The sequence below is a fragment of the Puntigrus tetrazona genome, chromosome 13 (assembly GCF_018831695.1).
Source record: "Puntigrus tetrazona isolate hp1 chromosome 13, ASM1883169v1, whole genome shotgun sequence".
Taxonomy (NCBI): domain Eukaryota; kingdom Metazoa; phylum Chordata; class Actinopteri; order Cypriniformes; family Cyprinidae; genus Puntigrus; species Puntigrus tetrazona.
The window spans coordinates 12,502,016-12,518,113 of record NC_056711.1 but is presented as its reverse complement, the minus strand read 5'-3'; the positions used below and the strand labels follow the sequence as shown (position 1 = coordinate 12,518,113).

The window sequence follows — 16,098 nt, the reverse complement described above, 5'->3', positions numbered from 1 at the left end:
GTGTGTAACTGAATGTATAAACAGCTTAAAGTTTTTATTATGTTGCTTGGGAAATTTGTACTTATATTACAAGGCTAGTATTACAGGATTTTTTTTTTTTGCTGCAGCTATTAAAAATGTATCAAAATGTAGATCAATAATTGATATATAAACTTTATTGTAACAGCATTTATTAAAAAAATAAAATTATCGCCCACACCATAAGAAGTCATTTTAACAGATAAAGAATCTGCAGTTTTTGCAGCCAAAAATGAATCTGAAACATAAAATAAAACAGCTTAAAATCTGTTCTTCCCTGTGTAATGCATATCCAAGTAAAATGAGTATTTAACTTTAAAATGTAAAACTTAATTAGATTGTTGGATCATTGTCATTTGCTAATTGCTACGATCTCATGAAAATGTTAGCAAACATGCACACCTTTTTTGCAGTCTTGCCCAGTCCAGCCCTCCATGCACTGATGATTGCCGAATTGATCGCATGTGTAATGGCCAAAGTAATCATCTCGGGGGCGACACTGTTTGTTGCACTTGTTGCCGTAGTAATGGCGGTCGCAGCGCACACGCACACTGTACTGGATGCTGGCTGTTCGGCCCTTCTGCTGAATAAGCTGTCGCTCCTCTCCGGGATTCATTTCTCCACGATTAACACTCCTCTCGATCAACAGATCATCACCTATAAGAGAGACAAAATAACATTCATTTATATGCCTGTGCGTGTGTGTGTGTGTGTGTATTACAAAGAACGGCCTGTCTTCCTGCTTCAGTGGAACACACACACTTCTCTCAGACTGTTTGGGAGCCAGTGAGGAAATAATACAATCAGGAACAGACCAGGAAGAACCCCCTCCCCAAGAAAACACACACACACACACACACACATACACACCCAAACTCCCTCTCCAGAAGCAAAGGAGAAATGCTGTGACCTTGCGAACGGCTACAGTCACAATGTAGGGGAGAGGGAAAGTCTGTTTGTGGGTGTGTGTGGGTGTGTGGGAAAAAGACACACAGCGTCTTAAAGTGCGAGAGAACACAACATCAACAATGATTCAAATCTAATCTGCGCTGTTCATGAAGGTGGGTGTTGGCTTGAGATTCTCACATTGCAGCACTTTCCATTCCAAACAAGAAATTCACACCTGATTAAATTAGCAATATCATTGTTGAGGGATATGATAGTGATATGGTTGAATGAGGTTGTGACATGATCATCCAAAGCCCAATCACGTGCCTGAGGCCAGAGACTCATTTGCATAAAGGCAGTACCATTTACACTAATTTGTCTAAATAAATGAAAATTAAATCACCTAAATGCTACAAGTTAATTTAAGCACTGAACTGTACATTTTAACTGTACAATAAATTATGTAAAACAGTTGTGAATTTAATATTTTGCCATGTCCTTACATTATTTAGAGCATAAGTAAAAAGCTGAAAAATATACATTTTATTTACTATATATTTTATATTTAAAATATATTTCATATGTTTTACTGTTTTTAGTGATCAAAAGATTAGTTGATCAGATTCAGCATTAGATTCAGCAATATATATATATATATATATATATATATATATATATATATATATATATATATATATATATATATATATATATATATATATACTCTCATTTGAATGCAGCAAATGTACTTAAAAACCCAGAAAACAAGGTCAGATAACCAATTTGAGGATGTCTTAAAGATATGGCAGTGGTATTTCTGACAGGTCGTTATGTTTGACCGCTAGCCAAGGTGCTCCATAAATCGTCCTTGTTCTCTCCCGAATCCTTCCCCACAGTCGAAATCACCCCACTCGCCCCATCTCAGTCCACTTGCTCTCTTCCTTAAATGGACACACGATTCCAGAAGTGGAACAAAAGCTTTGACATACTTTCCTACTTTCCAACTAAAAAAAGGAATTCGACACGCTCTTTCATATCAAATGTGCCATCCCCTCTTTTTGCTGTCCTCTCTTCCCCCTCTCGCTCTCCCCCCACTAAATATAAAAAAATCTAGTACTCATCTCCTAATTCATCTACAGCAATTAGTTACAAAAATACACACCAATCACTCCCTCTCTATAAGCTGAAGGAGACACTTAGAGACTGTTACTGGGTAGAATCACAGAAGCTTTAGTGTGTGTGTAGTGTGGGAGAGAGTGAGAGAGAGAGAGAGAGAGAGAGAGAGAGAGAGAGAGAGAGAGAGAGAGAGAGAGAGAGAGAGACCCTGATAATAAGCCAGATCAAGAACACAGTCACACACACGGATAAGAACACTAACTACTAAACAGGTAAACAAATGAACAGCTCTCGTCGTAACATAATCAGCCGTGTTTATCCATGAGCTCAATCAACACTAGAACTTCAGCCTTGATCTAAGAGGATCTCTTTAACTCAACAACAGCTTTAGATTAAGAAATATTTCAGGAAACACAGATGATGGCTGCTGTTAGCCTTAAAAACAAAGCATCTTTTCTTAGTTTCTTTTCTTTCCTATTATTTTCTTTCTGTCTCATTCACATCTCTCCATCAGTCTGTCTCCAGTTTGCTCTGTTTCACTGCCTCCATCACAATGGGTGCGATTCGGCCCCCATCGCCACTGCGATAACAGATCACAAACAATAGACCAAAGAGTCGGACAAGGCCAAATAATTTCGCCTGTGACTACACAACACTTACTCTCCCAGTTTTCTAAGTTTTCCTCCATGTTAATGTACCGCACCTTGCTTAACTTCCCTTCTGCATTTTTTCCACTTATCCACTTTATTACCATCTAGCGATCTACCAGCCAGCACAAGTGAAACACAATAACGCCCCTGTCTCTGCCCCTTGACGATACGTGAACAATGCAGTTGACCTGCTGGCCAGAAAGAGCTGTTTAGAGTCCAAACGCAGAGCTGGAGAGACGGACTTCCTGAAAGGTAAACAGCCCCGTGGGACCCTCTCCTCCAAAGGCCCCCGCTACCTGATGCCTTGCGAACGCCAAAACCGGCTTCTTGCATCTAAAGCCAGATTTTTTGGGGTTTGTTTTTTAATTCCTTAAATTTCTTCATTTGTGAACTAATTCTGGAATGCAGAATGCAAAAATAAATTAAATTTTGAGGCAGGTATGACACCATGATGATGAATTGATCTCTGCTGAGAGCAAATACGTATGTGATCACAAATACAAACACAAAAACCAACCACTATAATGATCATTTCTATAAAAAAAGTACTTAGTCATTATTATAACTATCTAAAAAGATAATAACATTAGCAGGCAAGACCTGAAGTTGTGCACTTAATACTAAGACATATGACACTATTTAAAAATATTCACATTTAGATAAAAAAACATTTTTAAAGAAAAATACTTAAAAAAACAATATAAATATATATAATGTATTAATTAAATATTACCAACTTGTAATGCAATATAATGCTCCCATAATGCATCAGGAACATTCACGGCCTCTCACTGCCTCCTCACCTGTCTCAACATCAACATCATGTCATCTGGGTGATCATCTCAAAAAAATGCAGACAAGATCTTGCTCATAGTCTGTCTGTCTGAGATCTAGTCTCCATTGGAAGCAAATGAATGTCCGCTTAACTTCAAAAAGTCACATGACATCTGTCCGACTGTTGTGTCTGTGAACATATCAGTGCCTTGTTAGTGCTGTGTGTATTTGTGAGAGTGTATATTCATGCCAGTCCTGTCAGTAGCCTCTTGCTTTATGACTAATTGGCAGCAGTATATTTGTTTGTATGTGTGCGTGTAGTGTGAAGAATAGTAGCACTGCAGCTGCTCAGACAATAATTAGCTCACAGACATGTGTGGAAAATAACGAGCAGCTACAGTAATTAATGTCTTAACGAGGCGATGACCTCATACTCTTTGTTTAGACAAAAACTCTCTCCAGGGACTTTAAACATGACACGCTGAGTACAAACAGTTTCCATTTGTATGCTAAAACAACTTCCATGCCCCATTAAGGGCACTAGTGCACTAGCAACAAACAACATATTCAAAACGTAAACTAACATATACAGATACCCAAATCTTGCATTAAAGTGTCTAGAAATTAATGTTTAGACATTTTACAGACCTGGGTTGATTTGACCTGCCTTATTTTGCAGCAGAAAAAAAAACTTGTGTTTTTAAGAAATATACTTTGTTTATACATTAAGGTGTTATTGAATATAACGGGTCAGGATTTTCTTGTTTTAGAGCACCTGTAACTTTATCTAATAACTGACCAAACTACAGACTCTAGGCATCAGCACTGAACAACATCACACAGCAGCAACATTAACACTAACTGATGTCCACATCACTTGTTTTCCCCAAAACACATAGTAACAGTTTACTTCCTAACACAAACTCTTCCCATCCAGTCTCAATATTGTAAAATTTCTAGTGAAAACAAACTATTGTAATTGTAATACACTTTTTTGCAGCTACTTCATTAGTATAATTTACTTATCTTCCCATTGTGAAGACCACATTAGGTGAATCTGGCTTATTTATTATGTTTAAACTACCATTCAAAAGTCTGGGGTAAGTTTTTTTTTTTTTTTTTTTTTACGTTTTTGAAAATAAGTCACCAAGACTGCATTTATTTGATAAAAAATACAGCAAATTTTTTCAAATTTTTATTTGACTTTATTTTAAGGGTAATTTATTCCTGTGATGGCAAATTGAATCTTTTTTTCCCTTAAGGTAATTAATTACCTGAAATTCTTTGAGTGTTTTCAGCTTGTTAGGGTTGATAGTGTACATTGTAAATGATCAGCTAACTCCCAGAACATGAATTCCTTCATTAAAAGTACTTCCTGCCAGAGTCATCATCTATTATGGAGCGATGGAGAACCACAGGAGGAGAAGAGGAAAACAGGACACATCTGGATACACACACATATCACCATTCACACTGTGTGTTAACATGTCCAGCACACTGGGTTTCCATACCATTAGAGTGGACCAACAGTGCTTTCTGATCTGCAGTGTTGAAAAGTATGAACCACAAAGACGCACATTTAGAAATGTTTTGGTTATATATATTTGCACTGGTGGATATGGATATAATTTAGCCAAGATATTTAAACACAAGCCTATAATGGAGGATGTGTAGAACTTAGTGAATGATAGTAATGTTCTGCTGGGTTCTGTACAGGCAAATTCTTCACGGCCTGTGGGTAACATTTCGTGCTACATAGACACGTCAGACCACAGGCATCCAGCTCTGTCTTAATTCTCTGATCGCCCACCTGCTTTGTTTGTTGTACTAAAAGTAACAACAGCGGTCTGAGTGAAAACATGAAGGAAGCAGTCTCTTTGATACAAAATGAGGAACCTAAGAAAGACTTACAGAGAATTTAAAGGGAAATTGTTTATTATTTACTTAGGATTAAGCATGTATGGCAGTGAATGGTTATCAAGCTTTTAATGTAAAATAAAACGTATAAATCTAGCATTCTGAAGCAAAAGATTTTTCCATGTTTGAAACAAAACTTGGTTCCCACAGGACTAGTATTAGTTTACGCTATGCCTACATCCTACATCATCTGCTGGAAAAGCCACTTTCTCATAAAGGTGTGTAAAACAGTTTGCAGCAGCTAGTGATTGCAGTTTATAAAGCGTTTTTCTTCATAAGGTCTTTTTTAACCACTCCGAAGGAACTTTTTATGTTGGATTTGTGCGCTTAAATTGCTTTAAAATCTTGACCACTATTCACTGACTTTTTAATATAACTCAGTTTGCATTCATCTGAAAACTGGAAGTCATATATACCAAGCATGGCTTGAGGGTTAGTATATCAAGTGATAATTTTCATATTTGGGTGAAATATCCCTTTAAAAACTTCAAAGAAAGAAATTCACATAAAAGCACAGCATAGTTCAAACCCCAGGTAATGCATCAGTCCTTCTACACTTTTTGAAGATGTTTGAAGATGCATATCACATGTCAATCCAGAAGGAATATTTACCCTGTTATATATCCTGGTATGTTTCTCATACAGTGAAAGGTCAAATCTGACTTTCTGAGTCACTTGTAGATGTGAACATGCTCAAGAAAGAGAGGTACTGATGAGAACGAATACACACTAGTGCATGTTGGTGTGTGTCAAGGTTGAGAAATCATTACTCACTGCTGTCTGGGATCGTTTGGTTGTCCCAGTCCCAAGCTTCCACGATCAGTGTGTACGCTCGCTAGGAGATAGAGAGAAAGAACTAGTTAGCTAATATATACAGAAGTACTGGTCTCCACAGTCAAAGTCTATGCTGAAGACAAACACAACATATCAATAAAACACCACACAAAAAACAATGGACACATTACAGACACAGTTAAAATGAAAGAAAGACTCTTATTTCAAAAGTTTGAGATTCTTAAATGCTCATGAATTAAGTCTCTTATGCTCACTAAGAGTGCATTTAATTTATTTAAAATATTGTAATAACAGAAATAAATTAATATAATATTAAAATTTATTAATATTAAACTATTAATATTACTATTTTCAGCAGTCATTACTCCAGTCTTCAGAGTCAAGTGATCCTTCAGAAATAATTCTAATATGCTGTTTTGTTGGTTAAGAAGCATGATAATTACTCTGTATTACCGACATCCTAAAATAAAGTGTTACCAATTTCTTTTACATTATGAATGTCTATTGTTTCATTCAATCCATCTTTGCTGACGACAAGTGATAATATATTGAAGAAAACCAATCTTACTAACCCTAAACTTTTGAACAGTGGTGTTATATTCAGACGGAAAATGTTACATTAAGATGGAAAATTAAAAAAAAGCATAACACTTGGTATGCTTGCAATATAGAAGTCATTCTGTCTTGTTAATCCCTCAAAACTACGCTTAGAAGGGCATCTGGGGACATCCTTGGAAAAAAAAAAACTTATTCACAAAGTATAATATCTAGGAATTTTTTTTTCATTTACTGTAGGGTTGGGTAAGATTGTAGCCATTATTAAACAATGGAAATCTATTTAATGTCCTCATATTGATACCGATAATGTGTGCGTGCCTTTTTAACAGGATGCAAGTCATAACAGCAATGTGAATAACCTGGTTCCCACGGTCTGGTGACTGATTAGCTGGGCTATAAACCAGATGAATGATGAGATGGTGCAAGGATGTTTGTAGGAGCGTGTATCAGGTCACTGCCGCAGTCAACAATTCATAAATGATTGCGTGATGCTTATGCGTGCATTTTTTTTCACACAGACATGTGCTTCAGCAGTGTTCTTTAGTTCATTTATTTCATGGGAAAATGGTTTGCTAAGTCAAGTCAAATAACAGCATGGACAGAATGACTTCAAAAGGTTTTTGAACCAGCAGTACTGACTGTAAGATGGGAGAGGTCATGTTTTTTTTCACTCAAATGAGGGGTAGTAACGTTTCTTCCCTTTAATCTGACAGAACCTGAGTGCTTTTGGATTACAAACATTGTGTTGGATGAACATTCAGGAAATGTCTTAAACATTAGGAAGAAATCTCTGGGATCCCTTTACAACAGAGTGTAATAAAATTATGTGTAGTTAAATTTTATCCTTCAGTTTTTCCTTCAGCTTAAGTCTATATAAATGTAAATGGATAAAAATCACACCACCATTCGTTCCAATACTTAATAAAACACTTAAAATACTTTTGTAAATTACTTAATTCAATAGCTTTATATGGCATATGATATAAAGCTTCACAAAAAAAAAAACAGACGCACACACTGAAAAACAGGACATTTCTGGAGAGGTGATTTTAGCAGGTCTATGTTTGGCTGAAAGGTTGTATTTTTGGTTTGGGCAGAGATCAGGTTTACTGTGGCAGCACAGCATGAGAAACATGCCCGTGGATTTTGTGTGCTGACACTCACGCATCTTTTCTCTGAAAGCATGAATCAGCACGCTAACATCAGTGAAGCCAAACCACTCCAACTTGTAGGTGCATGCAGTAAATGGGAGAAAGGAAGAACTCCTGATACAGGCTTGGCTTCAAATCTTTCATGTCTTTCAATGTATCTCACAAAAAAAAAGACATTTATTAAATGTACATATTTACATGTACACAGACAGGCTACAACAGATCTGTGATGTATGCAAACCCTTCAGAAAATATGTAACAGGAAAGTTAGGAGTAACGGTGGTAGAAGGATGTTCATGATGAAACAAACATTAAAACTGCTGGACAACTACAAAATACTATCACCATCCAAATGTAAGATTATTATTGAACTTAAACTTTTAACTTAAAACTTACACTAACGTTTGTACTCACATTTTTTTGTTTGGTTTTTAATTAGTTTTCTTTTGCACAAGGTGTCTTGCTGTTTCTCCGGCTTCTTGGTCAAAGCCACAAGTGTCAAATCTGCTTTGAGAAACCAGCTTTCTATTATATGCTGCTGCTCTGCATCAGTGTAAGTTCATGCTGTAGCCAGCAAGATAATTACTGATTCTTAGAGAAATGTAAAAATGAATCACAACAATGGGAAAGGTGCACAGGCTATGCTTTTAAAATGGGCAAGGCATTATAGACATGGTGTATCTTGAATTATTATCATGGTGTGTCTTGTCCACTACATGCATTCATGGTGCAAGAGAAGGCACTATTAGACTCAAACTTTGAGAAAGCTTAGAGGTATATTGGTTTGGCTTGTCTTGGGGAAAGCTTCTGTATGGTTAAAAGTAAAAAATTTGCTTAAAATATGGCAAAAGACATGTGCAAACTATTGAGCCAAATTCTGTGCGTCATGAACTGAAAAAAAAGTGATATTTGCTTCAGTAAAATATTTCAAAGTTCATGCGATTAAGCCTGGAGCTCTTTGGAATCATCACATCCTCGTGAAAACTTCAAACAAACTCTAGTTCCCAAAGACAGAGTTCTTGATTTATTGATGATCATACTTTATGATTCCCTCTCATTTCGGCATGTCTCATGCGAAAGTTGCAAAATATAATGAATATGGTATACACTATAGTTACACAACGTTTTAAAGTCAACTTATTCTTACAAAGATAAGATATTCGATCAAAAATACAGTAAAACTAATATTGCAAAATGCAATTTTAAATATTATCTTAGTATTAATATATTTTAAAATATACTTTAATTTATTGAATTTTTAGCTCTCATTTCTCCAGTAATTGCTCTACTTGAGTAATGATTCTCAGTAACGCTGACTTGGTGCTCAAGAAACATTTAATTAAATTTCCATGTTGAAAACAGTTATAAAGGGACACTCACCTCACAAAATGAAAAATTACAGGTTTAAAACCTTTTAAGAGTGAGTAAATGACGACAGAACTTTCATTTTTGCGTGAACTACCTCTTTAATAATGTATTTAAGCACTTTGTTACAATGCTTACTTTTCAAAGCCTTTAAAAATAATCATCACTGTGGGAAAGACTATTAAACTAGCTTGCCTTTCATTGGTTGTTGAAATTAATTTAATATTGCATTTTTGTGCAATGTATATTTTCCTTTTTCACAAATTTTTTTTTTTTGACAAGAAACGATAATTGGTGGACCACCTGCAGTTCCTCCACAGACCCCCTAGGGTTTGCTTACCGCTTTATAACATCAAGAATAACATCTAAACCCATTAAATGTGTCAGGATGTTGAGGAATCAGTGTAAGAAAACTGATGAAAGGCTTTGTGTAGTGTTAGTTTGCAGCATGATCATACTGATGTAAACACCTGGTCAGTGCAGTGGTGTAAGACAAAGTTACTAATCTCCAAAGACAGCCATCAGACACCAGCCACCAGTCCAGGGAGGAGCAGAAGCAGGGAAGATTTTATCTTTCCTTAGTTAGCGGGAAATAAGACACCCACATACACATACACATGCCAGCAGATACACAGGAACACGCACACACTGGTAATGAATAAATTACACCTCCTAAGTGACACTGAGCAGGCAGTGCCACAGTTTTTACACCTCAGAGGGCCTTGAGGAGGACGTATATTGTGAGAACCAAGCCAGAATATGCCTTTCATTATCGTATACGCTCAGAACGGATTTTAATTTACAGGTCCCTAAGGATTCAGGTCAAATGCAAATCAATGCACAGTAACACACTTACACGGGAACTGTTCCAACTAAAAGCTGAATGTGATATGTGCAGGCTGGTAACACACCTGTGTAAGTCACTTCATACCCCATGTGCTTAGGTTTCTGTGGCACAGAATTAACAATGCAATTCTAGTGTGTGCAGTTTTTCAGTGAAAGAGGTTGTGGTTTATTAAAGCAAAAAGGGGGTTTAAAATAAATTGGTCACACGAAAACTAAAATCTGCACTATCAAATGCCAAAATGACATTCACTAACATTTCAGTGACATTTCGAGATTTGCGTATGCTGATAGCAGATATGTAAAGCATGCAAAACTCTTAAGAAAACATTTAATATGAATGGCAGAATTAACAGTGGTAGAGACTGTAAATGTCAAAACATGTAATCACCATCTTTTTAAAATTAAAATTATTTATGTGCCCTGTTACATAAACTTATGAATGTGTAAATATATAGCGCTTTGTGCTTGTGTTCTGCTGTATTTTTTTTTTTTTTGTAAACATGCAATAGGTGTCTCACTGCTTGTCCAACATCTTGTTAAAAGTGACAAATCTGCCTTGAGACACCTGCTTTTTGCTGTAATCACCTGCTGGTCTACATCTGTGGTGGGTGTTAAAATGTTAGTAGCCAGCATGACAGTAATTGTGATATTTTATTATCTAGAACAATGAAGGTGTGAGCAACAAAACTCAAACGTCATTATTCTTGTAACTTGTAATTTTCAGTGATATTAGCCATTTTAGGAAAATATTTCAAATAAAATAAAAATGAAAATGAATGAATGAATTACGTCTGTTCCATAAAGATATCAAGAAATCCATCCACAAATCATATGGACTGCTTTTAAGTTACTTTAATTGTATTGTAAAAAAAAGTCAAGTAGGTTTTGGAATGACATCAAGGTGAATAAATACTAACAGAATCTTTAAGGTTTCCATTAATAATTGTTACATATCAACTGTTATCCTGTTATTAATAGATGACATCACAGTCCAGTTGGAGAACACAAAGCTGGTTTGAATCGAACATGTGATCTAATGTGCAGCCAACTATACAGAACGCTCCACAAAAAGAGGAGAGAGAAACAGTCGTGAAACAAGAAACCCAACACTCATCCAAGATTTAAAGAAAGCAGGATGGGGTGAAAGGAGGACAGGAATGAACTTCAAATAAAGAAATAAATGGAAAGAGTACAGCAGATCAAATAGTTAGGCCATCATAACTGTTTTAGTTGTAGTGAATGAAGGAGTCAGATTTGTTTGTCACTAGCATCCCTCTATCTTTTAGTAAAACTTTTAATGTGAATCAGTCTTGCTTGCATCTTGTCAGGTCTATATATATATATATATCTATATATATATGTGTGTGTGTGTGTGTGTGTGTGTGTGTGTGTGTGTGATTTAAAACAGAGACAGAAATGACAGAGCAAAGATTAAGTAACTTAAGAGTCATATCTCAAAACAGCCAGATACACCGACTGCTTTAGATACATTGCTATTGTACGTTTCTGTTTGTTTTGTAAAAAGATCTCTTTTCTTAACTGTGTATCCAGAGTTTAGGTTAAGTCCGAAAACTTGGACTTGGCTCTTACTTGGAAAAGCTTAAATAAAAAAATTAATTGTGGTGTGTGTGTGTGTGTGCTCAGTGGGATTGGAGTTTTATCCAAAAACAAAGGATGGTATGCTGGAAGACTATCAAAGATCTCACAGCTGTAAGACGTCAGGCACAGCAGGACTTATAAGGCTCATAAACATCACCTTCCGTAAACTACGTTCCTCCACTGGCACACCCGATTCACTAAGAACCTATAGACAACAGGAGATGTAACTGTCTTGACACCTTTCAGATTAGCTGATGTTCCATTAAATAACACTGATAATGCAAGCACTTGTCTATCCAACAGTATATTCTCTACTGTCATTTGCATTCATTTAAACATACATGTTTAAACAGGACTAATTAATCTATTCACAGGCAGATGACTAGATAACGGTTCTGAGACACAGACTAGACCTAACTAGACTTAAAAAGTAGAATTTGCACCTGTGAAACAATCCTAAATAGTTTTGAATAGTGAAACTATGTTTTACGGTGCATGTAAAAACACATATAAGATGTTCTTGAAGATGTATATAAGATGTACCAGAAATGACAGCAAATCAACAACTATGGCAGTGGTTCCCAACCGGTGTGCCGCGGCACTAAGGGGTGCCGTGAGATCTTTTGAGGGTGCCGCCAAAATTTCAACAAAAATTTTTTATTAAGGCAGAATCAGTGTAAACGGTATTCTCATATCATCTAGGACTAGGTATAAGGTGTTGTTGCATGCAAACTCTTGAAATGAAACATAAATAAATAATAATAAAAAAGCTACGGAGATTTTAAATATCTATTTCCTTATAAGGGTGCCGGGAACTTTTGAAAGGCTTTCCAAGGGTGCCTCAAACAAGAAAAGGTTGGGAACCACTGAACTATGGGATAGATAGATAGATAGCTAGCTAGCTAGATAGATAGATAGATAGATAGATAGATAGATAGATAGATAGATAGATAGATAGATAGATAGATAGATAGATAGATAGATAGAATGAACGGGTGTATAGAAAAGGAAAGATGGAGTAGGGAAGTTGTAAGTTGTTGCAGTGCCCTGTAAAATAATATTTAGTTGATTTTGGAAATGATCTTGATTTGTTCCCTTAAAACAACCCTTAATTGAACAATCTGTAAGTTATCTCAAGTTCAGTCTCGGTCAGATTCTTTCAAGATCAACATTAAAGAAAAACACTGAAGAACCATCTGAGAGATACAGAAATAATTGTGCAGCGTTCCAAAGCTTCACTTGATTTTATCTTAAATTGAGCAATTACTGTGTGTTTAAAACAAAGCCACTTTAAAAGACATGTGTACATAACAGAAGAACACAGGCAGCTCTCACCACAGCACTACTGTTATCTCCACAGCCAAAATCTGGAAGCAAACAAAACTCAAACGCAGTGATTCAGCGTTTTTTCATTACTCACAAAACATATTTACCAGGTTTAAGAAAACAACAACAACAAACTCCCACTGAGGTAAGTGCTGTGTGGTTTAAGTTAAATGTTTTACCCACAGTAATGTGCCTTGCGTTATCTTACAAACTATCTGTTCTGGTCTATTTAGCGACAATGCTGCTATCTGAAACATGATCGTGTAGACAACTCCCACTGCCTCTCTCTTTCTCCTCTCTATCTCTCTGGTTGTGATATCACTCCATGAGCATGCCAGCTCTAGTCAAGAAATCTGTCTTGTGTAAATCGTGCCTTAAAAAAAAAGCAATTTTCATGCCCAAAACAGCATTCCTGGGAGCTCATGCGACTGTTATCCTTCACTAATGACCACATATTACGATTCTTCCACTAAGAAAAATCGGCTAACATTCTCAGAGTTGATCTGCCGAGAAAGCGACATGTTCATTAATGGTTCCTTTACTACTGTAATATCAACTGTAGAGTGATTTTATCCCTGCTGGAAAAGGAAGAAAAAAGTGTCACTTTTCAACCTTTTCAGCTAGACCCACATAGATAGATTCAGAATGGAAGGATAAATATGTTGGTTGGTTGTTTTAACCCCATGCCAAAGCAATTAAAAAAAATATATGAAGCTTTTAAATGTTGAGCTAGATAGACAAATAGATAGATTATAGATCGACCTCCTTCTAAACTACGCAATACATGGACTTCTTGCCTCGTCCGCATGCTATGAAGTAAAACGCACTACGTCCTATAAATACGACACCATCAGTTAAGCGTGTAACTGTACACTCCGCGCGCGCGAGAGACACGCACCAGCCGCCGCTCGCGCAGCCAAACGCGCGCCGTAACCGGAGATGCTCTACTCATCATCTCTACGATTAACGCCAGTGACCACCGTGACACCGAGCTCTTCTCTTTCCACCGAGTCAAACATTTGCTTTGCAATGAGCGTTTAAAGCGTAGGTTGCTGTTGCAGTTGCTGTTGTTAAGACCGAGTAGCTGTATGTTCACTTGTGCGCCTTGACCATCTGTTGGAAGCAAGTTTTGGAACAAGGTGTTTCCAAAGGCTGGTCTAAACTGGCTGTTAGCTGGTACAAGCTAGTAGATCATCTTAGACTGACAACAAACCAATCTTAAAGGTGGCCAGTCTGGCTTAAAGTGGAACTATCAACCAGTTTGGACTATAGCCTCATACATAATAATGATCTTAGACCAGATAATCATTTGATTCCACCTTAAGCTGGATAATATATGACAGGATATAGAAAGAAATCCTTAACACAAGCGGGGCTTTGATTTGATACTCCCAAAATGTCATATGGCCATGTAATGTGTTTTCAATTTTAAAGGTAGTATAGGAAAAACTATAAAATACACTTGTACTGTACACAATCTGCAACCTTAACTTAAGCTACTTGATTTGTTCTTTTTTAAAGTGTAGTTCTGACACCCTTAGGAAAATTTCAGTTCACGCTAATTGTTTCACAGTGCATAGCCTATATGAATATACCTATATATAAAACGCGCACAAAAACGGTTTGTTTGTTTGTTGTAGAAGGGCTGATGAAAGAGAGTATCGGTGAACACCTACCGGCCAGGCGAACTGAAAGGGGATGATAACGGTCCCGAGGTCATTGGCCTTGTTTGGGTTTCCATTGAATCCTTTCAACTGAAAAGTATTCCCCCCGATCACGCTCGAGCTTCCCGTGCCGTACGTACAAAAGCCAGATGTGGTGACCTCCACTTGGTATTCCTTTAGACACACTCTCAAGTACGTGTCACATTCGTCCTGGTCGCACAAACCGTTTTGCGCGCTCCGTGCGCCGTCACAGCAGTTTCCATTCGCGAGCTCACCCCTGTCATTCTCCACGCTGATCAACTGGAGCTCCAAATAACCCGACGACTGGCACACCTAAAAATAACATAAACAGCAGTTAAAATATGAAATGCAAACAGTTTGGCTTTGTGAGACTGCACGGAATAATTTGCCTTGCTCGCATTAAAATGCAAGACAGAACATGCAGCAGAACACAATATAGCGGATGCAGTGCATTGACTTACATTTGTGTTAAAGGAGTTATCTCGTGGGTATACACAGGTATTGCAAACGTACCAATCAAATGCACGTGCAGCATGTTTGTGCAGTAATTAAAAATGCACTTTATTTAGGCAATGCTTAAAGTTTCGATGTACATGCATTACAAGCGCACGCGGACTGCTTTTAAAACGCCTTCAAAGTTTAAGGATCACATGATTCCACTGACAGCAGCATAATTCTATTAGGGCAAGAATCCCACAATCTAATTTAACAAAAATGAATGAGTTTCAGTTCAGTGTAAATCGGTTGTTTAATCTCTGACTAGTGAAGGACTTAAAAAGGCATAAGGAAGTTTAACTCACCTCAGTCCAAAACGTCAAAATTAAGAACACTACTGAGAAACAAGCTCCAAAATAGTTATGCATGACTCCTATGAAGTTAATAGGACATGATTAAAAAAAGAAAACACACATATGCATCATTATCCACAAAAATCCAGCCATTCAACGTGATTCCTTTCTCCGCAAGACCTCCAGAAGATGAGATGAAAGTCACACACATACATCCACTCGCTCCTCCAGCGCGCTGCACTCACTATATCAGTCAACTACTGGCAGTCCGAAAGGGCTTGATTGACAGTCCAAGACACCATTGGCAAACCACCAGTTGTAGTAGAACGTTTGCGCCAGCCAATCGCATAGTCAGAGGGCGGGGCTTTCCTATAAATTATAGATCTGGCAGGCTTATTGACTTAGTTTGTAAAGAAAAGGAAAAACTTTTAAAACGACAACAAAAACGCTTAGCATAACATTTAAGATTTGTAATCTTTCACAACAGAAATAATTCTAAAATATTGAAGGATTTTATGATTACGGGTAGAAGTGTTGACATTCTATAAACGATTATTACACACTAAGTTTTTTGGGGGTAGCATTTTGCCCTGTTTGTAGTCTTTCACAATCCAAATCTACA

General features: G+C 36.9%; 1 protein-coding gene across 2 annotated transcripts in view; it reads right to left on the bottom strand.

Moving 5' to 3' along the window:
* jag2a (jagged canonical Notch ligand 2a) overlaps positions 1 to 15,729 on the bottom strand; it is a 32,687-nt gene extending 16,958 nt beyond the window's left edge. For both annotated transcript variants that reach the window (XM_043255045.1, XM_043255046.1), the window contains exons 1-4: positions 15,489 to 15,729; positions 14,680 to 15,000; positions 6,138 to 6,198; positions 421 to 675 (exon numbers count right to left, since the gene is read on the bottom strand). In XM_043255045.1, coding sequence (XP_043110980.1) covers positions 421 to 675; positions 6,138 to 6,198; positions 14,680 to 15,000; positions 15,489 to 15,551 — 700 coding nt within the window. In that variant the 5' untranslated portion in view covers positions 15,552 to 15,729. The remainder of the gene's footprint in view (positions 1 to 420; positions 676 to 6,137; positions 6,199 to 14,679; positions 15,001 to 15,488) is intronic.
* Positions 15,730 to 16,098: the final 369 nt, after the last annotated feature.